General features: G+C 44.8%; 1 protein-coding gene across 5 annotated transcripts in view; it reads left to right on the top strand.

The window, feature by feature from the left end:
• Positions 1–24782, top strand: part of ESR1 (estrogen receptor 1) — a 250569-nt gene that overhangs the window by 222319 nt on the left and 3468 nt on the right. For all 5 annotated transcript variants that reach the window (XM_060029773.1, XM_060029771.1, XM_060029774.1 and 2 more), the window contains 2 exons: positions 301–434; positions 20990–21173. In XM_060029773.1, the coding sequence (XP_059885756.1) occupies positions 301–434; positions 20990–21173 (318 nt within the window). The remainder of the gene's footprint in view (positions 1–300; positions 435–20989; positions 21174–24782) is intronic.

The raw sequence follows: 24782 nt of genomic DNA, 5'->3' as shown, positions 1-24782 counted from the left end.
ATCTGAATTCGAATCATTTTTAATTACCCATAGGTTGAAGAACTTCATATTCAGCGTGACAGATTTGGGGATTGAATAATACATCTCTTCTAAGAATTTGAAATGAAAATGTTTTATTGATGGAAAATCTTTCTTCATCTTGCCTTCTAGAATTCAAATGAATGTTCATGCTCTATGAAGAGAATGGGCTGTGGTTTTTTGTTACAGATTTGGAGCCAGTAAATTTTTATGAATGTGAACCTTATCATGTCTTCTGGAAGCTTTCCCGTTCTTTAATTCCTTTTTCCTGTGTTTTCATAGGAACCAGGGAAAATGTGTTGAGGGCATGGTGGAGATCTTTGACATGTTGCTGGCTACGTCGTCTCGGTTCCGTATGATGAATCTCCAGGGAGAGGAGTTTGTGTGCCTCAAATCCATCATTTTGCTTAATTCTGGTGAGTGGATAACATGGGAAGATTTAATGCTGGTTACGGGAAGAAATATTTATTTGTACTTTCAACCAGGTACAAGCTACCTACTACAAAGACATAATCACAAATTGATAGAAACAATTAACACATTTAAAATTAAAAAATAAATAAAATAAAATGCCTATCTTCTTTTTAAATTACTTATGGAGGTGAAACCATGCTGGTCAAAAATGATGAATGAAAATCAAAAATCGAACGTTGAATCCAATGGCCTTTCTGTTGAAATACTTTTATCCTCTCACAGATATTGGGGATGTTTTTATTAAAGTGGTACATGTATGTGGACATAAGTCTGTTGTTAGTTGTATATGTCAGAAAGTAAGTAGAGCGAGTGACCCTGTTAGGATAGTGTGACCAATTCTAAGTTCCAGATCATAAGCAAAGAGGCTTATTTGAGACAGACCATGTTTCTGGTCAAAATTGATTAGCTGAAATATATAATTGGCTCAGAGATAGAAAAACCTAGTTCTAAAACTGAGGAACGTGGAGTTCGGTACATTGGTCCAGCTGGAAGAGTGGTTTTCATTTGATCCATGGTGTCTAATTCAACTGTCCCCTCCTATGTATTCATTTGAGAAAGCTTAGCTGAGAGTGGCATCTGTTTTTTCTTTGGTGGTGAGGTTGGCTGTTGCATAATGAGTCACTCCAGGTCACCCAGATGGAAACTATGGCTCAGCCTGAATCAGCACCCTGACTCGTCCCAGACTCCTCGGTAGTTGAGTCTAAGCACTAGATCCCCAGTCTGCACCACCTGAAGCTTAACAATGGGGTGCCACCTGCACCTAGATGCCCTTAATCTGGACCTTAGTCCCCCAGCCTCAGGCCTACCTCATGCCGGAGACCTCATTCTCACATACAAATCACAACCGTTGGAAGCCCTGGACCCGATTTTAGATTTAGTTTCTTACATCGTTCGATACGGTCTCAAAGTTCCCAATAGCTGAACTACAGTTTGTGTTGATCCCATATGGAAAGCGTCGGCACTCCCTTGTGTTTTGAGATGTTTTGTTTCTTCCTGTTGAATGCCAATCCCTTCCCATATCCCCTAACAATTTTCCACTTCTCTTCCCCACCAATGCTAGTAACCTATATTGCTTAATGGTTGTCATAGTAATCATTCTCACTTAACTGATAAAGGGAAATCTGTACTATTACACTAGGCAGGGACTGAATTACAGAATGAAGTTGCATGAAAAATAATGTGGTCTCTACTAAGGAAGTGATTACCACTCCATTCAAGTTTCAGGTTCCACTCAACGTGTATTGTGCTTTTCATTTGAGTCATTTGTCCTGTATGTTGAAGGGTCCAGATCCCATAATGGCTCTTTATTGGATGAGAGTTCTGGGAGCAGTGCCACTCGGCTGCACAGTGCCAGGTCCTGAACCTGCTCCTTCCTCGTTGGAGGGCTGGCACACGCCGACGTCTCTCGTGTGGGCAATCTGTTAATTTCAGGGAAGGCAGGCCTGTCAAGTGCTGGGACTTTCTTCCTACCTTTACCAGGAAATAATACCCGGACAGGAAGTGAAATTAGCTGGAGTTATAAAATCAACAAAAGGAGCTGCTCTGATCTTGGTAATCAAAACTATATCCTTCAGATCTGCAGAGTTTTTTCCTTCATTACTGGTCTGTTCCTATAGGAGGGTGTTTTTTTTCATATTATGTAATAAAAAAGGCAGGACTTTTGCCATCAAAATATTGGATTTATAGACCTAAGTATTTTAAATCCCAGAGGAAAAACTTTAAGCCCTCACAAGAAAGTATTTATTAAAGACTGACACCAGCATCTCCAAACAGTATTTCCCACCGCAGGATTTGGACCTCCACCTGCTACCCCCTGACACCAGTTAAACTTTCCTGCTCTATCCTTGTTCTTTTACCCCTTTCTCAGGATCTTCTGTGAGCTCCCTTGCGCCGGGAGGGTTGGAACGCTATTTTGGAAATACGAGGCACTGTTTTACTGACAGAGTTTATAGTTGTCTTTTTCATGAGATACGAGCAGCTCATCTTTTCTTGTAAGGACGGCACTGTTGGCTCACGCGCTGTAGCAAAACAGAAGCCGTGTCTCCACTTGGGAAAAGTGGAATCGCTCTTTCCACTCCAAAAGTGAGCTCTGTTTTGGAAAAGCGGATCTGCCGCTGAGCACAGCTCCTGGTGTCTCATATTGTTCCTGAAAAACAGAATAAAAAAAAACATGACTCCTAAACACAGTGGTGTGGAGCTCAGGGCCTTTTTCAGAGTCAAAAAGTGATCAGTCATATGAGGGTCACCACGACGATCAACAGGTTTTTCCCGCAACTGGAGGTATGGACTTTTCTAAAAATCCAACCAATTCCTTGCTCTGATCAGGGGCAGCTCTTCACCTGTCATGAGACAAAATACAAAGTGACTCTAATTCCTGGAATCTCTGACGGAAGCCAAGCTAGAAATGATTCAGGAAACCTTCACTAGAAGATGCTTTTCTGGTCCCTGGGAAACAAGACCTCAGTGTATGGAGGAACCCTGGGTTTTGGGCTGAGCCCCTGTCGACAAAGTCTGAGAAGAGTGTGTTTACATTGGCCTTGACTTTGGGGTCGAGACACAAGGGGAGTTGAAAGGTTGTTATGAAGACCTGTTAGGAATGTCTTTCTGGAAGCCTTGAGAAGGTCTCCCAAATACCAACATTTCCAGGGGAAGCCCTCTTCACAGCTGTTTGCGAGGGGGAGGGATTCATCATTTCTGAGACAGAATAATTTATTAGTTTGCTTGCAAAAGCTTCTAATATCCACAGGACAAACACTGTTTGTTTTTATTCTCCCCACCAAAGGACAGAGGCGTTGCTAGTTAATCCAAAGACGCCCTAGCCAAATCAATGCTAGTGTCAAGGCATTCTGAGAACTAGCTGGACGGGGCTCAAGGTAGGGCAAATGCGAACAGAGCAGGTGAACTCAGGGCAAAAGGCTGGGAGGCAGCAGCAGTGGGAGAGGAGGAGGGAGCTGGAGCTACAGAGGGGGACCGGGAGGGAGGTTCTGTGCCCGGTTACTGTATTCCTGCTACCCAGCATGACTTCAGTTCTTCTTTGTAACTCCAATATTTCAAATTCTTCAGGTCCGGTTCAGACCTCACCTCATTCAGGAAATCTTGCTACAACCCAAGTCCATAATGAGATTTTCTTCTCCAGACTATTTTAGTTCTTAGAGCCAGTACCTCACAATCTAGCATTTGGACAGTTGGTGCACTGATTTCAATAATTGATGCAATAATTTCATTAATTTATTCAATAACTCATCAGTTATGGAATTCCCACCATGAAATGTAAGCCAAATATATGAAAGTGAATGACATCATTCTTTGGTTTTTCAGTGTTTTATTTTAGCCTGGATGGGTTCTTTATGCGTGTATGTCCTAATTTCCCTATAAACTATTAATTTTTTTTATTCCTCACAGCCTGTGAACTGCCAACAAGTATTAGACCCTTCAGTCATTTAATAGACGCGTATTTGCTGGACATGACCAAAAGCACCTAGAAAGTCCCCATCTTTCCCATGCTGTTCCCACCATGATGAAACATATCATCTTTTTCAGTGTACTATAGATCTAGATAATGTCAGACTATTAATGGGAAAAAAATAATGCCCATCTCCTTGGGTTATTGTGAGATCAAGGGGAAACTGTGTATAAAGTGTCTAATGCAGTTCCTGGAACATAGTACGTCCTCAATCAGTGACAACTGTCATCATCACTCATGAGAATCTCTGGCTTAAACGGAGTCAGTTCATGCCTTTTTTTCAATAAAATTAAGTGCTTTTAGTTTAAAGGCCTGCCTTCCGCTAGGCTTAAAAAAGTATGCAAGGACAGGAGGGTGATAATAACAATGGAGATTGTAACTCTTCTCCTGAGGCTTTGTTAATTGTGCTATTTAATTTTATTTAGAGAAACTTTAGAGCAAGATTATCTCATGGATAGTAATTGATTGTTATTTGAACCTTAATTTTGACGGACCTTAATGAAAACTCTGTGGTGTCCCCATTCACCATCAGTTGACTCTGCTTCTTCTCATCCTCTTTCCCCATCTGTGTGGTCCTCATAAAGCCTTCAGAATCCACCCTCATTCAGAACACCACCCATTTAGGAAGTGTTTTCCAAGACTCGGAAAAATTCATGAGTCAAAGCTTAATACGTATAAATCTACCGTCTCTAATGAACGTTGGGTTTGGCCTTCAAGATCGATTTAATAATTATTTCTCCCCATTTTCTGAACATCTTTCTGACCACAATGCTTTATATGCCTCAGTAATTCTGAAGAGCCTCACGTACTTCACTCCCAGGTAACTTTATCCAACTGGCTCCCTGGAGAGCCTGTCAGACCCCTGACTGCAGCTCCTCTGCCCTCTGTGTTACAGTGCATCTTCTTTTCTCTCCTTATCCACAAACTAATTCCAATTACTCCAACTCTTTGCCCGCTGGATCCCGGTGTTACCATTGGCAGGCATGTTTGTTACTCCTGGAAAGTCTTCTGCTGTAAAAATGTTGTACCCTTGATTACCTGTTCATCCAAAGCTGATCTTCAGACAGCATGTCTCTTTCAATTGATGGAGTATTAAAGAAGAATAAGGAGCCAAAACCACTGGGGCTAAAAACCCGAGGTGGAAAGTTAAAGGAAAGTAAAATGCCAGGAAGGAAGAATTATGACAACATCTCTAACGTGTGTATCCCCGTGTTCATTTAAAGAAAAAAGGATATGGAATATGCCACGGGTGCATATACATTAAATGTAAACATAAACATGGTACCAGCTCTTGTCTGTCACCTAGTTCTGCTTTGTTAATAACGGCATATCTTGTCATCTTGATGTCTTGATGAAACATCTGAGGCTGAAGCTGGTGACATCCATTTGCTTTGTATATGTTCACCAGAGGCTGCAATCTCGTCAGAGAGGCATTTGTAATCGTGATTAATTATAACAGGCTCCCATCACAAAGACTGTTTCCTCTCTCGGAGCTGAATTCTTTGCTTTCTCTCTGCTAATTATTAGACAATTACTCACTGCATTGGTATTTTTTTTTTTTTTTTTTTTTTTTGCGGTACGCGGGCCTCTCACTGTCGCGGCCCCTGCCGTTGCGGAGCACAGGCTCCGGACGCGCAGGCTCAGCGGCCATGGCTCACGGGCCCAGCCGCTCCGCGGCACGTGGGATCTTCCCACACCGGGGCACGAACCCGTGTCCCCTGCATCGGCAGGCGGACTCTCAACCACTGTGCCACCAGGGATGCCCGGATATTTTTAAGTGTAGAAGTTAGACAATGATTCAGCGTCCCTATATTTAGATGAAAAAACATTTTAAAAACATACTGTAGATATGTTGACTGCAAACATTAAGGATCATTCATTCTTAACAGTTGAAGGTTCCTGATGGGAACAAGTCTTGGAATCTCAGACAGACACATTGTCAGGTTTGCCCATTGCTGTCACAGTGGAGAAGATTTGATTGTATTCTCTCTTGGGTTCTTTATAATGCCAAGCTTCCTCTCCAGGGAGCCTCTGCTTGTTGTGGTAACTTTGAGATAAACGGCACTTGATAGTTGTCTCCTCACTGGCTGATGGGTTCTGGAGGCAGTCGACAGCTCTTGGAGTCTTTCCTTGCTCCCGCCTAAGGGTGTGGCCTGAAGCCTCTCGGCCTCCGTTAATTTCTTGAACACTGGGCGCAGCGTGGACTTTGTCTTAGAGAGCCCAGGCATTCAAGAGAAGCAGCTCGGGCACTTCCTTAGGCGGTGTTGGATGCCCTTTGCTAAGCCACTTCCCTGAGCCTCATGTGTAAAATGGAAATGATGATACCTAACACACAGAATCGTTGTGACTATTGAAACCATGACCACCTACTGCCTGGCGCGTAATATGTGCACAAAAATGTCAGTCTGCAGACTCTCCAAATACAAAAACCCGGCACGTTTTTCTTAGCAGATGATACATAACCTCCTGCCTGGGAATTCTGAAGTGGGATTTCACGCAGGTCATTTGGGGTTAAAAAAAACTGCATTCTCACGGCAAAGATGTCCTTCTTGTGCGTGGAATAGTCCCAGGCCCCAGAAGGGGTGGATTGGGTCCTGCGTCTTCTTGCAGAGACTTCTTGGAACTTCTAAGGAACTGGGGGAACCAGCTAAGTGCCTGTAACGTGGGGAAGGCTTGGGGGTCTTAACTCTTTGGATGGGGCAAAGGCAGGAGCCATTGGGAGACTGGAAATCCTTCCGATGATCCTGATACTAGGAGCAGTTATCCATTCATATTCAAGAACCTCAGAGGGAGGAGCAGCTGCCCATCCTTTTATGCTCCAAGGAGCATGGACAAAGGGGGAAGCTGTCTCCTAGGTCCTTGATTCAACCACCACTTTCAGCCACATTCTCTAGGGCCCAGAAATTACCTGTCTCTATTCTTAAGTTTGAATAATATACGGGACCGTTAAAAAAAAAGAAAAATGCCCCAGACTACCCCACTGCTGATTTAAAATGCTCTTTGGGGCTTCCCTGGTGGCGCAGTGGTTGAGCGTCCGCCTGCCGATGCAGGGGACACGGGTTTGTGCCCTGGTCCAGGAAGATCCTGCATGCCGCGGAGCGGCTGGGCCCGTGAGCCATGGCCGCTAAGCCTGTGCGTCCAGAGCCTGTGCTCCGCAACGGGAGAGGCCACAACAGTGAGAGACCCGCGTACCGCAAAAACAAACAAAAAAAAGCTCTTTGTATGTTGCTTAAATATGAATAATCACATTATGTAAATGAATGAGTGTAAACTCCATGTTCATAGCTCTTATATACATACAAAACCAAAACAAATTCACAAATTAAATACAGACTGAAAGGCAAACTGGTAATAATGTTTTGGCAGAAACTGAGTTGCTTTTTGCAGCCTGCTGGGGAGACCTCTGTCTGCTAGTCTACCGAGCCTCTTGTGAGGACCCTGTTCTCCCCCCTTGTCTGTGTTCAAAAGGATGGCAAAAGCTTTGCTTCTGTAGCACCCTGTTTTGGCAAGAACACGTCATTTATGTATTTTGTTTGCTTCTGCATTTATTTTTCTGAGATACTTAAGACATAACTGCTAGACTTGAGGCCATCATGAGCACGGGTGAAAAATATGTAACTTAGGAAACAGTCAAAGATGATATGGATTATTTAGATGGGTCCATCTCAATACTCCACACATTTCCATCCTCTGGGGGTCTCTGAAAAAAGTCTGTTGCGGGGACCCTTCCCAGAGATTCCAATATCGTTAACCGTGAATATCGGTATTTGTTTAAAGCTCCCACCAAGACTTCAGTCTCACCAGGACTGAGAACTCTTGATCTAACTGACATAGAACATTCCGAAATTAATGTCTTAATGATATTGTTTAGAATATCGTTAAGATAAAAGCGCACAATTTTAAAAGGCCAGGAGACAGTTTAAGGACCTTTGAGAATCCTCTTTTAATTCTCAGTAATGTGGGGAAATTAGTTTGAACACTACTGCTGTAGGTGATGAAATGTCTGCTAAGTTAAACTAGTTCTCTAGTACATTATAAAGTGAACCATTCTGCAAACTGTGGGGAAAAACTGCTGGTGCTCAGAAAGAACATTGCCCAGCACTGGGGACAGGAAATGGAGGCCTGTCTTTCACCCATTGGCTTGGGCAGGGGACACAGGCAATTAACAGATCATGTCAATGTCATGAGATAAGAGAATGTCATGATGAAGGGAAGCAGAGTGTCCGTAGAGATGGACAGCAGGGTCCTTACCTGAGCACCGATGCTTCAACTGAGTCATTAGGGTGAGTTGGACTTGGCTGGAGTCAGAAGGCAAGAGGGAATGTTCTGGCTCCACCATTAAACTAACAGGGTCTCATCAAGCCACTGGACCACTCTTCACTGGTCTCCTCAACTATAAAATAGAAATGATAATTCTAAACTGTCCTGTTAACCCAAAGGTTTGTCATGACATAACACGATAACTTAAAAATATGAGCTAATATCATCATTACTCTTATAATCTGTTGTTTTTTTAGGGGGAAAATATTATGTGATCTAATATCCTGCAGAGACTTTGGTGTCACGATCTCCCTGTTCTAATCATGGGACAAGAATTACACTCAGGCCCTATATTTGGAAGGGCCATAGATGCCCTCTCTCTGCCCTCGTGCCTGGCACATTGAACTATAAACCTAACTGTGTGTTGACACTTGAACTGAAGAAGATCATGAGAAAACGGCAACACAGTCCCATTCACTTCTTGAGCTCAGAAGTGAAATAACATATTGCTTTTTAATGGGGTTTTCCTTTCCTGCATGATACTCAGTGAACAAGTAAAAGCCGTGTTGGAATATGTTTGCTTCCTGAAACATTTAAATGGAAAGTCAGACTGTCAAGTTTTCAGTCTAAACCAAACACCCCTACACTTAGTTGGAAGACCTACTTCTGGGCCTAGCCTTTCATGTGTGGGCCCACGGCTACATCTGACTGCTTCTCTTGGGTTGAAAGAAAGGTGGAAAAACAAACTCCCTGCCTCTCCCATGGGGTCCTGGTCCTTGAGCACCACATCAGCCTCAGACTCCTTCAGCACTTTCCCCCAGGGGGTACGGCTACTTTTGTATGTTGAGGTAGCTTGAGGTTGCCTCGGTTCTATTTTCTCTGAGTTTTTACTTTATATCTACTTTTTAGGTTTTGTTTTTCTCTGGCATATAAGACAGACAGCAATACCCCCGCTGAACTGAGTGATGTCCATGGATCTATGTTAGCTTCACTACCATTTATTGAGCATTTACTACTTTTCCAGGCATTAAATGCTGGAAAGGAAAAGTTGCCTTTAGTTGCCTCATCTGTAAAATGGGAGGTGGTAGTAGTTCCTACATACTAGTTTGCATAAAGTGAGCCATGTGGACTGCTCCCTGGACCCTCGGGATGCTCCATCAAAGTGACCCCCTGGTCATACCAGTAGTGATTACAGTAGCAGTGATTAGTGAGGCAGTTTCGACCTCAGGGACGGCACGATCTTAAGATAAAGACAGATATAAAAAGAGAATTGTTCTTTTTTTTTAATAGATCTTTATTGGATTATAATTGCTTCACAATACTGTGTTAGTTTCTGTTGTACACCAAAGTGAATCAGCCATATGCATACACATGTCCCCATATCCCCTCCCTCTTGCGTCTCCCTCCCACCCTCCCTATCCCACCCCTCTAGGTGGTCACAAAGCACCGAGCTGATCTCCCTGTGCTATGTGGCTGCTTCCCACTAGCTATCTGTTTTACCTTTGGTAGCGTATATATGTCGATGCTGCTCTCACTTCGCCCCAGTTTCCCCCTCCCACCCCGTGTCCTCAAGTCCATTCTCTATGTCTATCTCTTTATTCCTGCCCTGCAACTAGAATCATCAGTACCTTTTTTTTTTTTAGATTCCATATATATGCGTTAGAATACGGTATATGTTTTTCTCTTTCTGACTTCAGAACTGTTCTTTTTAAAAATGAAATTATGATTATAAAAAATATGTTAAATTTAGATAATTTTAGAATAACAAAATGTATAATTAAGGAAATAACCACGTGAGGTTAACCAACCATGTGGACGTTCTGATGGCTCTTACTGCAATAGAGGATAAGGGTTAAGAGCAAGGGACTCTAGTTCCAAGTTCAAATCCCCTTTCTGCTATTTAGTAGTATGACTTTGGACAAGTTACTTAAACGCTTTGGGCTCCTATTCCCTGGTCCGTGAAATGGCGAGCTTAATAGTGCCTACCTGTTAATACAGGTTAACTTTTACAATACAGTGCCTACTTTAGACTAACACTTAATTTGTGTTCAAAACTGTTTTCTTTTCGTACTGTGTGTATATATATTCATCTTTAGGTTTACCCATGTTAATTAGGATCATACACATGTACTCTCTTTAAAAATAAGATTTTAGGGAATTCCCTGGCTGTCCTGTGGTTAGGACTCTGAGCTTTCACTGCCAAGGGTGCAGTTTCAATCACTGGTCGGGGAGCTAGGATCCCGCAAGCCGCACGGCCAAAAATAAAAAATAAAAATAAATAAATTAACAAAAATAAGACTTTAAATGGCTGCTATAATCATTCATGAAGATATAAGATCATTTATTTAACGAATCTGATATCGTTAAACACAAGTGACTTCTCGCTTTTGTTATTATAAACAACGCTTCTTTTGCGTTCTTATAATTGTCTTTTGCCTGCTTGCGATCATTACTTTGGATAATGTTTCACGAAGTGGATTTGCTGGGTGAAAGAGCGTAAGTATCATTGTCTCTTGATACATATTGCCTACTGCCCCAGAAAACTTTATCAAATTACACTTTTACATAAATGTAACCTTTTCATGCATGTGGAAGACAGACGTGGGTGCATCCGCCTCAGAGGCAGCGATGCAGACAGCTCCCTGCAGCCCAGCTACTGCCCTCAGCTGTGAAATTCCCAGGCAGGAATTTCTACACAGGACATGTTATAAACATCATATTACAAACATCCCAAGCTCACTCCTTTGGAAGCAAATTATCGCTTCAGAGAATGTTGTTTATTTTATTACCTATTATCTATACAGGCGCTTATTATGTCATTTTTAAATTTTATGACTTGCACAGACACTGTGCTGGTGAACTGCTCTTATTCTAAGCAGTCAGGATGCACAGAGGGTTGGCATTTAGTATCTTACCCTCTGCCTTTGGTCCCTTTGCCACTGTTTTTACTGAGGGATATTTATAAAAAGAAAGACAAGAGGTTGAATGGCTGTAAGTGAACCTCCCTTTAAAAACTCATCTCGGGAAGGACAACCTGCCTCCTCCAAAGATTTCATTTGCTCTGGGTTCTGGGACTTTGTGTGACTGACACGACCTTTCCTTTTTCATCTTGATGGTGAAGCCCTTACTTTTGGTAGAGCGGCTGTTACTCTGAGTGAGATAATATAACCTTCGCGTTCAGTGAAAGCCAAGCACTCAGCACCTTCTAGTAAGACCTTAATGCTCTGCTTCCTTTGCGTTCCAACTTGCCAGTCCTCGTGGGACAAAGCTGATCTTTTCTGTACTTAGATAAGTAGCTCAGGTTACTGATGACATGTCGCAGGTATTTCCAACTAAGAAAAATTTTCTCCGAAGCTTTAGTAACAAATTTGTTAGTTCCCTTTTCTGCCGAAATGGCAAACCTTGAAGAGTTTCAGAAATGCGAACAGGCTTAGGGATGATAGCAATATTATGAAAATAGTAATAAGTAATATCCCTACAGCAAGCTCCTTAGTCCTTGGAATATCCATCACCAGCTCTGTTTCCCTCTCATCAGTCCAGGCATTGACAAAGCTTGTGAAATAATAGAAATGAAAGGCACTGTGATTTTGTATTTTCAATAGCATTTTCTTCTACCAGATTACGAAAGGCATACATGCCTGAGGCAGAGAACTTGGAAAATACAGAAAAGCCACCAAGAAAAATATCTCCCAAGTCATCATAATTTCACTGCACAAAAGTAATCATTGTTAACGTTTTGGTAAATGTTCTTAATTAAAGAGACTCTTAGAAGGTGCCTGGGTCCACCAGCACCTCTTCTCCACACCATCTTGCACCTTGTTTGGAAAATCTGGAGTGCTCCTACATCATTCCAGGAAAATTATTAGTTTTCTCAAATATCTCTGGAGGAGAGGTTATTGGCGGTCATTTCTAGTTTCTCACAAACCTTGAAGTTAGGAAATTCTTTGTGTAGCCTTTCAGTACTGCCGGGAGTGAGGGGTATTTGGGTGCTCGTTCCAACTCTGCCCTTTATTTACCCACAGGGTGACCTCAGGCAAGTCCAGCCTTGCTGTTCTGTCTGAAGACCCTCCCAGCAGTAGCATCCAATAGCCCCAGTTCCTTAACCTCTCTGAGCCTCTGTTTCCCAACAAGTAAATTAATGACTGGATCAGTAGGGGGCCTTTTCACATTAAAAATTATTTACTTAAAGAATGTCTATATGTATAACTGAGTCACTTTGCTGCACAGCAGAGATCGGCACAACATTGTAAATCAACTAGCCTTCAATTTTAAAAATTAACAAAATTGTTTATTTATATGTAGAATTTATTTTTTAGAGCAGTTTTAGGTTCATAGCAAAGCTGAGGGAAAGGTACAGAGCTTTTCCATGTAACCTGCCCCCCTCCACGCCACCCCCAGTCTCCCTCATTATCAAAATCCCACACCAGAGAGGTATATTTGTTAGAATCGATGAACTTAACGTTTAGATATCCTTATCACCTAAAGTTTATAGTTTACATTAAAGGTCACTCTTGATGTTGTACATTCTATGGGTTTTAAAAACTGTGAAATGACATGTATCCATCAGTATAGTATGTACAGAGGAGTTTCCACTCTGTATGTTATTTAGGACATTCTGCCCTAAAAATCCTTTGTGGTCTGACTATTCAACCCACCCATTTCCCTAACCCCTGAAAACCACTGGTATTTTTTTTTACTGTCTTCTTAGTTTTGTCTTTTCTAGAATGTCATGTAGTTGGAAACATATATTATGTAGTCTTTTCAGATTGGCTCCTTTCAGTCAGTAATATGAATTTAAGATTTTTCCATGTCTTCTGATGGCTTGATAGCTCGTTTCTTTTTTCCTTTTTTTTTTGGCTGCATTGGGTCTTCGTTGCTGTGAGCGGGCTTTCTCTAGTTGTGGTGAGTGGGGCCTACCCTTTGTGGCAGTGCATGGGCTTCTCATTGCGGTGGCTTCTCTTGTTGTGGAGCACAGGCTCTCGGTGCGCTGGCGTCAGTAGTTGCAGCATGCGGGCTTCAGAAGTTGTGGCGTCATTTCTTCCTAGCACTGAATAATATTCCATTGTCTGGAGGTACCAGAGTTTATCCATTCACCTACTATAGGACATCTTGCCTCCAAGTTTTGGCAATTATGATTAATGGTGCTATAAGTATCCATGTGCAGGTTTTTGTGTGGACATAAATGTTCAACTCATTTGGGTAAATACCAAGGAGCATGATTGCTGGCTTATATAGAAAGGGTATGTTTAGTTTTGTAAAAGTCTGCCGAACTGTCTTCCAAAGTGGCTACACCATTTTTCATTTCTACCGGCAATGAGTGAGAGTTCCTGTTGCTCCACATCCTTGCCAGCATTTGCTGATGTCAGTGTTTTAGATTTCGGCCATTTTAATAGACGTGTAGCAGTATCTCATTGTTGTTCCAGTTTTCAGTTCTCTACTGACATATGATGTGAAGCATCTTTTCATATACTTATTTTCCATTTCTATATCTTCTTCGGTGAGGTGTCAGGTCTTTTGCCCATTTTTTAATCGGGTTGTCGGTTTTCTTTTTGTTGAGTTTCAAGTTCTTTGAATATTTTGCTAAGAGTTCTTTAGCAAAGGTGTCTTTTGCAAATATTTTCTCCCAGTCTGTGGCTTGACTTTGCATCATCCCGAGATCAGTGCTTTTGAAATCTTCTGCTAGAGCCTCATGTTTCAGAAGGTGCCTCTGGTCACCAGAGGATGGGGACATGAGGCTGAGGAGGGGGGGCTGAGTGAGCAGGCTCCAGTCTCCCCCTCTCCCTTTCTCCCACTTTAATCAGAGAAGTTTGACTTCTTTCAGTTTATAAACTATGTGAATGTTTCACATGAAGTTCACTCTTTTAAAAGGATTTTGATTCTCAGAATGGTTTGAAAAACACTGAACTTAAATCCATAATTCTGGAATTCTGTGTCTCCTTTTTGCAATGTAATACGTCCTTTCCCAAGACTCTATTAAGGAGAAATGAGATAAGCCTGTCACAGTCATGTGATACTTTTTCACCACAATTTTTATCTACTGTAGATCTCACTTGAAATGATGGAACTGATACGTCTAAAGAATAGGTATCATCTGCATGTCCACTTATCTTTCTGAAATAGTCATTTTGGACACTAATTATCTTTTTCAAAATAATCAGCGAGACTATCAGCCATTTTGCCATTTTGATTTTCTATGTAGGAAAAAGGGGGGAAAAGTGTATATGAATCTTTGTGGTTCTGGAGATAAACATGCAAACCAGCACCAAGAAGGGGTGGACTTTACAGTCACACAAGAAGGTGTCACTTCACAGTGGCCAGCGTTGCTCATCACAGGGTTTTTAAATAGTGCTGTTCAGCTCAGGATGATGTGAACATGTGCATTCAACCAACTATATATTCTTAGGTCGTATGTCATTTTTTCTGGCTTCGCAGTTAATTCAGATGAACGTTTAAGGATGTTTTATAAACATCTGTATTCACACTAACTCAGTTTATTAACTAGGCAGAGGAGGGAGGGGCGTCCGGTTCATTATTTTGTTTATACATTGCCTATTCCACAGAGGATTAGAAATGGCTTACTAAATTTCATGTGATGCAAAGGGAGTAAGGCAGTAATTAACCCAATCTGAAAAAAAGGAAAATAATGTGAAGAAAATAATAAATTCAGGAGTCAGATTAGCACACAGTAGTCCATCTGTACGGTTGCTAGGAGTGGGCCACAAATTTGGCTCTCAGTTTCCTTTGCTGGGCCAAAGCAAAGGGAACACATTCTATTATAAGCTCCACTGGCTTTTAATAAAAATAAAATAAAATAGACTAGTTGTTCCACATAAAATCTCTCCTTTAGGCACATCTCGACAAGGACTATTTCTCACAACCAGCACTCGATAAAGATTATGCAACTGAGAATTCGAGTGTTTTTTTTGTTTTGTTTTGTTTTTGTTTTTGTTTTTGCAGTACGCGGGCCTCTCACTGTTGTGGCCTCTCCCATTGTGGAGCACAGGCTCCGGACGCACAGGCTCAGCGGCCATGGCTCACGGGCCCAGCCGCTCCGCGGCATGTGGGATCTTCCCGGACCGGGGCACGAACCCGTGTCCCCTGCATCGGCAGGCGGACTCTCAACCACTGCGCCACCAGGGAAGCCCAGAACTTGAGTGTTTTATTCTCTGATAAGAAAGTAGGGTGCAGATATTTGAGGTTGCCCGTTAAGGGAAGATCCATATATTTTGATAATCAGCTGGGCAGTTGTTAGGGATGAAGGCCTCCTATGAAAATTGTTAACTGTGTACAGGGTCTGATAGGATGAGCTTGAGCCCTGACCATTATACTGACAAGAGTGAAGGTCAGGGCTGGGCCAAGGCATTGAGACACAGTAGGATTCATAACGTGGAGCAGGAAGTATTCAAATGCTGTTTCATCTCATGATGTTCTGCATCAGGAGTCTGGTCTCCAACTTGCTGGTTCTGGGTCATTTCCTCCCTGAATGTCTGGCGCAGATATCCAGGTGTGCTTTCTGTACTGCTGCTGTGTAATAAGTTACCCCAAAACTTAATGGCCAAAAGAAGAAAAAAAAGGTTTGGATTCTATTAATCACGGATTTGGATAGAGCACAGAGGGCATGGACTGTTTCTTCTCCACCATGTCTGGGGCCGCAGGTGAGGGTCATCCACTGGGAGTAATTTGATAGTCGTGGGCCAGAGACATCTTAAAGGACTTTATTCCCACGCCGACGATTGATGCTGGCTGTTGGCTGGGACATCAGCTGGAGCTGTCCACTGGGATGCTTATCTGTGGCCTTGGCTTCTTCACTACCTGTTGCACTGTACCCCTTACAAGGCGGTGAGGGCTCCAGAAGCAAGTGTCCCAGATGACAGGCAGAAGCTCTATGCCTTGTATGACAGGCATGTCATACCTTAGAAGCCAGGTGGCGTCACTTCTATTCCATTCTTTTGATTGCAAGCAAGTTATGGGTCCACCCAGACTCAAGGGAGGGCCATAACCCGCACATCTCCATGACAGGTCTGCCAAGATCACGTCATAGAGACACATGTCGGATGGGAGATACTGTTGTGATCATTTTTGGAAAATAAATCTGCCCCAACCTGTGTAAAGAGCCACTCCCTGCTCTGCACTGTTGCTCCGTTGCCTTTGAAATGCCAGGTGAGAAAAGGTGAGATGCAGGGAAACAAACTCAGCCAGAATGTTTTAACCTGCCTTTTCTGGCAAAAAAGTGAAACCCTCAAGGCCTCCTGAGACCAGGCTAGCTCACCTGCACTAGGAGTTCCGCGTGGAACCTTGTGAACAAACCCCTTCGTATTAGATGCGCTGCACGTTTTCCATCACGTGTCTCTTCAGACTGTCTTCTTGACCTCAGAAAGGTAGTAATTGACTGAAGAATAGGAAAATCAGAACCCTGGCTGTTTCTTAATATATTACAGACATAATTAACAAAAAGAAGGCTCCTGGGCTTCCCTGGTGGCGCAGTGGTTGAGAGTCCGCCTGCCGATGCACGGGACGCGGGTTCGTGCCCCGGTCCGGGAAGATCCCACATGCCGAGGAGCGGCTGGGCCCGTGAGCCATGGCCGCTGAGCCTGCGCGTCCGGAGCCTGTGCTCTGCAACGGGAGAGGCCACAACAGTGAGAGGCCCGCGTACCGCAAAAAAAAAAAAATCCTTCATTGTTTGGGACTGTCCCGCGCATTGTAGGACATCCAGCTCAGCCCTTCCCACTAAGTGGCTTCAGCGGCCACGAGCTGTCCAACACCCACCAGGACCAGCAACCCCAGGAGGAGACGCCGCAGTCAGAGGTGAAGGCTAAAACGGACGCAGTGCTCATGAAACTCAGCCTTGAAGGCAGTTATGAGCGCACACCGTCTGGCTGTGGAAGCCATTCCCAGCGGCCCACCTTCCCGGCTGACCTGCCGATGAATCCCCGGGTCGTCCGTGAGCCAGATCCAGAAAGCAGCTCTTTTTTACTCCAGCTGAGCGGCAGCTTTCTGGCCTAGACCACTTACAGCCGTGGGTTTGAGGAGTTTTCTTCACTCTCTTTTTCCTTTGAGTCATTCCCTCTGCTTTTCTGGTCAAGCTGCTATAGATGGAATGACTGTCCCAGGGTCCGTTGTCACATTCTTCCTTCTGGAAAAGACAAAAAAGAAAATGGCCTTACTTGAAACTTTGTCCTCAAGCATCTGGTGAGCCTCAGCCTTCCCCACTTCTCCGGGAGCAGTGAGGTGTGCCCCTCAGTGGAGCTCAGTGGCCGGGCGAGCAGGACCCTGGGCTGTGCTACTGTTTCCTCTGGACACAGTCACATGCACACATGCACTACCGGGTCCATATCTGCATTCTTCCAGCCTCCAGAAGACTCCATCATCTGGAGAAGTGATGAGGGGTAGTAAGGGTGTTCCTGTGGGATGGAGCAAAAAGGAGGAAAGAAGGAAGAGAGTGTCCAAGCAGAGAAAGAGAAGGAGGGAGAGAGCAAGGGCAACGGTCACTGAGAGCCAGAGAGGGAGAGAGGCTGACATCTCATGTCTATGGGGGGCCCATGCAGTCCCGTTCCCCGTTCTTTTCTGCCACCCGCTTTCTCCATAGACTCTTCCTAAAAGCTCCCAATGTTGGCTGCAAGATTCAGAATATGTAGAGGCTCAGATCTGCCAACAGCACTTCAAGACTGGATAATGACATACAAATTGTTTTTTTCCATCTTTGGGATTTGGAGCAGCCTGGGGAGTTGCAAAAGCCTGCCTTGTTGTAAGACTCTTTCTGAAGGCTCGCACTGTCTGATCACTGGCTCCGTGCTGCTGGGAACACTGGCGCAGCTGTCCAGGGTGGCAGGGACCACCTGGGATATGGAAATTACCGGGAACACTGTTTGGCTTTTGCCAGAGCACCTGAAGCATTCTGGGAATTCGGATTTCTGTTGTTTCTCTCCACCGGCCCCTTAGGGGCAAAAGGCAGCAAACACGGACCACATGTTTTGCCAGAAAAGCCCCAAAGGAAGATGGCTGCAGTTGTCAATTATTGGCATTTCTACAGGACTGTATATTTATTTCGAAGTATATTTGCACGGCTAGGAAGCATCTCGCAAGGATGAGATGATAAGCTGTGTCGGTGCCAAAACAGGACTAGGAAAACAGGCTTGTTCTGAGAGTGGCTTGCATCCCGAGAGACAGTGTGAAGACAATCCTTCCTCCACAGGCAATAGCTGCTCTTAAGACATTAATGCTTAAAAGAAAATAAGGCTTGGAATCCCTATCTCATGACACACCGTCCGCACACAGTAGGTTCTCAATGAGAGCATGCGGGAGGGGGGAGCCCACGGGAGGATGGGGAACCAGCGGCACAAGGGAAAACCACACTCCCCAGAGCCTGAGTGCCAAGGCTCTTACCTCCACAGGAGAGGGCAGAGTGCAACGCGGGCCCTCAGGACGCCCGTGATTCTGCACAGGGTGCCCTCACCCTGTGCACACACGTAGGTGCCGCTGAGCGTCACCTTCCCACGCGGGGACGTGGAAGCTCCTTGGTTCTGTGGTTTCCATGGACAAGAATGGGATTATTGATGAACGAGGCCAGCATCCTGGGTGGTAACAAAAAAGGAATTTGGTAGAAAACACAACATCCAAGTTGGATTAACTCAGTTCTGTGGCCTGGGCAGGTTCCCAGGACATCCAGCCAGACGCAGGGCCTCTGAGAGACGCAAGGCTAGAATGTGTGTGATGACGTGAGGGCAGGGAGTGGCATGGCCGTGGGGCTCTGGAGAGGCCGCCCCTGATCCCCCCCAGCCCACTGGCATACACCTCCCTTGCCATCCGTTACCTCCTGGCCAACACCAAGGCCACTAGACATTTGCCCATTTTTCTAGTGGACACAGTCTTTATCAGAAGCCCACGTGGAACATAAGTAATCCAGCAATTTCTTTCTTATCCCACTGCCTGTCCGCTGCTTACTCATTCTGTGCTCAATTTCCTCTGTATCAGAGTGCCTCCGGGTATCAAAACTACATTATTCTATTCTACTGCCTGTAAGCCCAGAGCCCGACCATTCTGGTTCTGCTGTTGTTGTATTTGTTTTAAATATTAGCCCTTTTCCATTCCAGGCAATTACAACTGTATTTACCGTAAGTTTCTCTGTGTGGGTGTTTTCCCCATTCCTGACCTACAGGCTGCTGTGTGAGCAATAACTCGTCACTGCGTTACAAGTACCAAGTCGGGGATTCATAAACTTGGGGGCCTTTAACTTGAAAATACCAGTGAGGATGGGGGGAGGGGAGGAGAAGAAATATACTTATGGGTGGGCCAATGGGCTCATAAGACCAAAAAAAAATGTTGCTAAATAGACGTATATCTTGAGAAAAATACCGCGTCATCTGCGCCCTGCGAGATGATGCATTTGGGTAGGATGAGCTGATTTCTGCAGTGTTTACTTGATAGAACAGCCATCGTTGTGGTCCCGAGACAAGAATACTCCATCCTGCCCTCCTTTTGCTTTCAGTACTTCTCACCTCTTAATCATTCACCTTCCTCTGCTCCTTGGGCTGAGCTCACAACTTAAGTCAAAGAGTCAGGATTCTTTCAGTTGCAAGTGACAGAAACCGAACTAACACTATCTTAAGCAAACAGGGGATTTATGGATTCATGTGTTAGAAAGGACATTATGGAAGCTCTAAGGTCAAATGAAAAAAGTAAGAACCAGGACCTTATGACAGGAACCAGGATTTCTCCCTTCCCTCCCCTCCCCCCTCCTGCCTCCCCCGCGTAACTATCACCTCTGCTGGTCGTCGCTGGGCTCCATTCTGCAGGGGGAGCTCCACGTACCTGGAAGATGGCGCTTACAAGTCCCACATTCTCATACTCCCAGTGCCTCCACCCTAGAGGAAGGAACTTCCGCCCACAACTTCCATATACAAACTCAGAAAAGGCTTTGATTGTCTATCTCAGGGCTAATATTATCCAAAAGGATAGAGTGACCTGATTGTCTAATTTCAGCCTTGAGTCTACCTGTGGCCCCGAGAGCAGGATTTGTTACCAGAAAAAAGGCAAGAGGGGAAAAAAAAAAAAAAAAACCATGCCTGGCAGTGAAATACAGCAGTTCCCGGGGTCCTCTCTACCCTCGCATCATAAACCTTTCAGCTGAGGATGAAAAGTACGAAGGCCCCACAGCTGACCTGAACTGTAACAGCAAATTAAAAATTGCCTGTCAGTCACTTAGCAAATCACTTTTGCTCTCTCTGTGCACCTCACCGAGAGGTCACGTGTCTCTAACTTAGCGTCTCCGTTATAAAACCGGATGTGGAGTCAGCACACTGGCTCGTTCTCAACTCTGCTGCATTCTGTCGAGTTTGCTCAGCAGGTTAATGCAGCTCTCTGCCCTCCGCTTTCTTCATGTGAAAAGGAACAATAATGCCTCCTTCGTGGAGCTGTCATCAGCGTTAACAGGATAGCATTGGTGACAGACGTGTCAGAGGAGAGGTGGCTGGTGTCAACCACCATGGCCCCAAGGTGAACAGTGCCTTCCAGGGAATCTTGATGACAAATCCTGGAAACTGGCTCCCACACAGGGGGCCACATGAGTTTCCTAAACGTGTGCTCTCACACACGTATATTCCTAAGGAATTTTGCAAGGTTGCCTGGACCGAATAGATCCCGAACTTCCCCGTTGCCGGGCGGGGGCGGGGTGGGGGGAGGGGCAGTGGCTCAGTCTTACGTCCCACGCACATGCCCAGCTTCCCGGACCTCATCCTCTTTGAGTTTCTCTCTCTCACTCTCTCTCTGCACATTCAGGAGTGTACACATTTCTGTCCAGCACCCTGAAGTCTCTGGAAGAGAAGGACCATATCCACCGCGTCCTGGACAAGATCACAGATACCTTGATCCATCTGATGGCCAAAGCGGGCCTGACTCTGCAGCAACAGCACCGGCGTCTGGCCCAGCTCCTCCTCATCCTCTCTCACATCAGGCACATGAGGTGAGGCGTCCTTGGGTTTCCCATGGGAGAGACGTAAAGCAGTCAAGCCCCCAACAATATGCTACGGCTGGCCCAGGAAGGGCTGACGTCTGAGAACAGATAACACACTCGGGACAGTTCCCGGCACATAGCATAAAGGCTGTGGGAGGATAGCAGAGGGAGGCAGTAACTCAGTCTGGGGTGTGGGCGGGTGTCAGAGAAGCCTGCAGAGAGGAGATGATACTTTCACTCAGTTTGGCGCATGCGCAAGATCCTAAGCCGGGGAAGAGTGTGCCGCGTGCGGCTCAGGGGAGGAGGGTCCCGTCTGGTTGTTCACTCGGCCCCAGCCAATCAGGGGAAGTCCGTGAGCACACTCGTCCTCGGAAAGCACTGCGCACATCCATTACTGTTCCTGTGTCGCACTCTCCTTACTTAACAAGTGGAAATTCTAAATGAGAGACTCTGGGTCCAAACACCTTGTGGATGGTCAACGTTGACTCCTCCATCCCTCTCAATCCATTCTTGTCACCCCCGTTGCCATTACCCTCGCCCAAGCCACCATCATCTCCTCCTGGATTTCTGCCCCAGCTGCCTAACCTGTCTCCCTGTCTTCAACTCAGAGCCTTTCTAATCCATTCTCCGCGGTAGAGCCAGTGTGATCATTCTGATACCAAATCTTATCACATTGCTTTCCTACTTAAAGCCTTGAAATGGCTTCCCATTGCTTTTAGATGAAAGTATAAATCCATTTATTTTGCTTATATTCCTTCTTATGCTCTAGCCTTACTTAACTTTCAGGTCTTTCTGGTAGCCTGGGCTGTAGCCCTAATCAGCTGTTCTCTGAGTCAAGGGGGACTTCCGCTGCAGGCTGCAGATGGGCTGCGCGGCTGTTTCCCTCCGCTGGGCTCACACACACATCTGCGGGTCAGCTGATGGAAGCAGGGCACAGCTGGGAGACTCTGCATCTAGCTGCAGGCCTGAAGGTGACTACCCCATGTGCCTCTTGCCCTCCTTGTAGCCGCAGGAGAGCTGGGACATGTTCTCATATTGATGGCAGAGGCACAAGAAAGTGAGTCTGTTTGGAGAAGTGCATTTTAATCTTTTAGTTAAGTCATGTCCACGAACATTCCGTTGGCCAAGCAAGTCACATGATACAGCCCAAAGTCAAGGATCATGGACACATGGCACAGAGACTGAATCTTTCTGAACAGTAAGCTAATCTGTCATAGCTTAGATATGACTCCTTGCAGGAAGCATCTCCTGACCCTTAACACCTAGGTGAGATTTATACCCTGTCCTTCCTGATGGTTACTGCTCATTTTTTATCTTTCAGCACCATTAGACTGTAAACTCTGTGAGGCAGTTATCACAACCCATTTTGCTTACTCTGTGTACCCAGCACCACCTAGCATAGGGCTTGGCACGTAATAACTACTCAATAAATATTTTCTATAGAAGGACGATAGCAGAGGAAATAGAGTCTTTCTGTGCCAGAACGTAAAAGTGGCCTTGTTTCCATTCTAAATGGCTGGCCAGAGGCTTAGTGGGTACCATTCCCGTGAACAGAACCCAGCCTGCAGGGAAGAGATGAAGAAAGTATCGGATTCTTTACTCCAGAAAGGCCACAACAGTGAGGTGAAGTGATGACACTCCTGCATGATGAAGTCTCTATGACCTTGGGCTTACACCAGAACCCCAGGAATGAAAAAGAGATTCTGTTTCTTAGTGGCTATGAGGGAAGGGCCAAGGTGTCTAGAAAGAGTTCGATTAATTTTTAAGGGGTCTTCAGACCTTGAGACTGAGCCAAATGGCAAGAAGTTCATCCCATCAAAGTCCCAGGTGCCTCCTTTTCTGGAGATAACTTTGCCAACTGTTAGCTTCTTGAGAAAATAAATGTATCTTTCGTTCTTTGTATGTCCCACAGTGCCGTATATGAAGTCTTACATGTCGTATATGCTCACAACATTATTACTGAGTGAATGAGTGAATAAATGAATGAATGAACAAATTACCTGAGGTTTTTCCTATGAATTTGAAATTCACAAATGATGGCTTTCACTTGCCAAAGTTGGGGAGAAAGTGACTGCAGTCTCTGTTCTTAGGGAGTCCCCAAGAATCCCTGTGTCACAGATGAAGGCCTCACATTGGCCAAGTTGAGTAGGTGACTGCATTTGGAGTACACATTTTCAGTCCTTTCCCATCCATTTCTTTTGATGAATATTACACATAGGGAAGAGGGGGATAGATCAGAATAACATAATCCCCTACCAAATTTCCTGACCGAGAGAGTAACCTTCCCCTTGAAGAAAATGTATTAGCTCTACTCCAAGCTAGGAATTTCACTGACGTAGAAACCATGTATCACAGATGAAGGTTTTTCTTTTGTTGGTAGGAATTGCTGGATTTTCAAATCCATTAACTGCTTGTCAGCATTAGCCAGCCTAATTAGTTAATACCAAGTATATTTGCACTGCACATACAGGCCTTGCTAGTTTTACTGGCAACACATGGCCGAGGGCCACGGTGGCGAGAGTTCCTGTTTGAATTGTGGGACGAGCTGGAGAGAAGTTGCTATTCTATTGCAAGCTTTGAGCTTTCTCTCTCTCACTCTCTCACACACAAACACACCCCCACATACCAACAACAATATTATGGTGCCTCATTACAGCCAATCTGAATCACGGAACTCTGTTGTGTTAAACTTGGCCCCAGCCATATGTTGTTATTCAGAGCATTTAACACCAGATTTCATCAGATGGTAAATGTGATTCATTAGGTTGCAAGAGGAAGACGGTGTCAGATCCAGGGGCATTCAACTTGAACAGCATTTTAAATTAAAACAAAAACAAGAAAACAAAATCCTACTGGAAAACGTAATTTAGGTGGTTGTGTCATATGGCCCGAATCACTTTGATGCTATGTTTCCATGGCGCGTCTCCAGCTAGGGCTGACTTTCCCTACTGAAAATGCAAATATTTTTTAGGATGTTCTTGGTCTGTCTACTCATGATCCATGATTCTTTTTAAAGAAATGTCAATCTAGAGAATAGTTGTTTTTTTTTTTTTTCCTGGTGGTAGTGTTGTGGGGACAGAGCAGAGATGTAGCTGGTGGAGGACGGGGCTGGGGGTCGGGGGAAGAGCGGTAAGAGGAGAAGCACCATTTACATGCATTTCCCTGGGTCCATCCAGCCCATATTTTCTGAGCATTTACCAGTGCTTGCCACTGTTGGAGACCTACGGGATGGACGAATTGCAGCCCCTCACTGAACTTGCACAGTGTGTGTTGGGATGTGGGTTGGCAGTGTGTGTGTGTGTGTGTGTGTGTGTGTGTGTGCACATGCTTATGGAACAAGAATAAACATACATACAAGACATACATTCATAGGAGAAGGTCAGGTTGTCGTAGTGCTGGGAGAAAAACAGTAACATGAAAGCCAACGGCTAAACCTGCAGGGTCTTGAGCCGAATGCCACTGGGGTCGTGGAAGGCCTTTCAGAGCAGGTGGCATTCGAAGATCTGGGGGAAGTTCATGCAGGTGGGGGGACAGCAAGGGCAGATACCCTGAGTCTGGAAGTCTTGCTTTGTTTCTTTAGGGCCAGCATGAAAACTAGGGTGGTTAAAGGGAGTGGGT

This window comes from Delphinus delphis, chromosome 14 (assembly GCF_949987515.2).
Source record: "Delphinus delphis chromosome 14, mDelDel1.2, whole genome shotgun sequence".
NCBI lineage: Eukaryota > Metazoa > Chordata > Mammalia > Artiodactyla > Delphinidae > Delphinus > Delphinus delphis.
The sequence above is the reverse complement of the archived record's forward strand: the minus strand, read 5'-3'. Positions and strand labels throughout refer to the sequence as shown.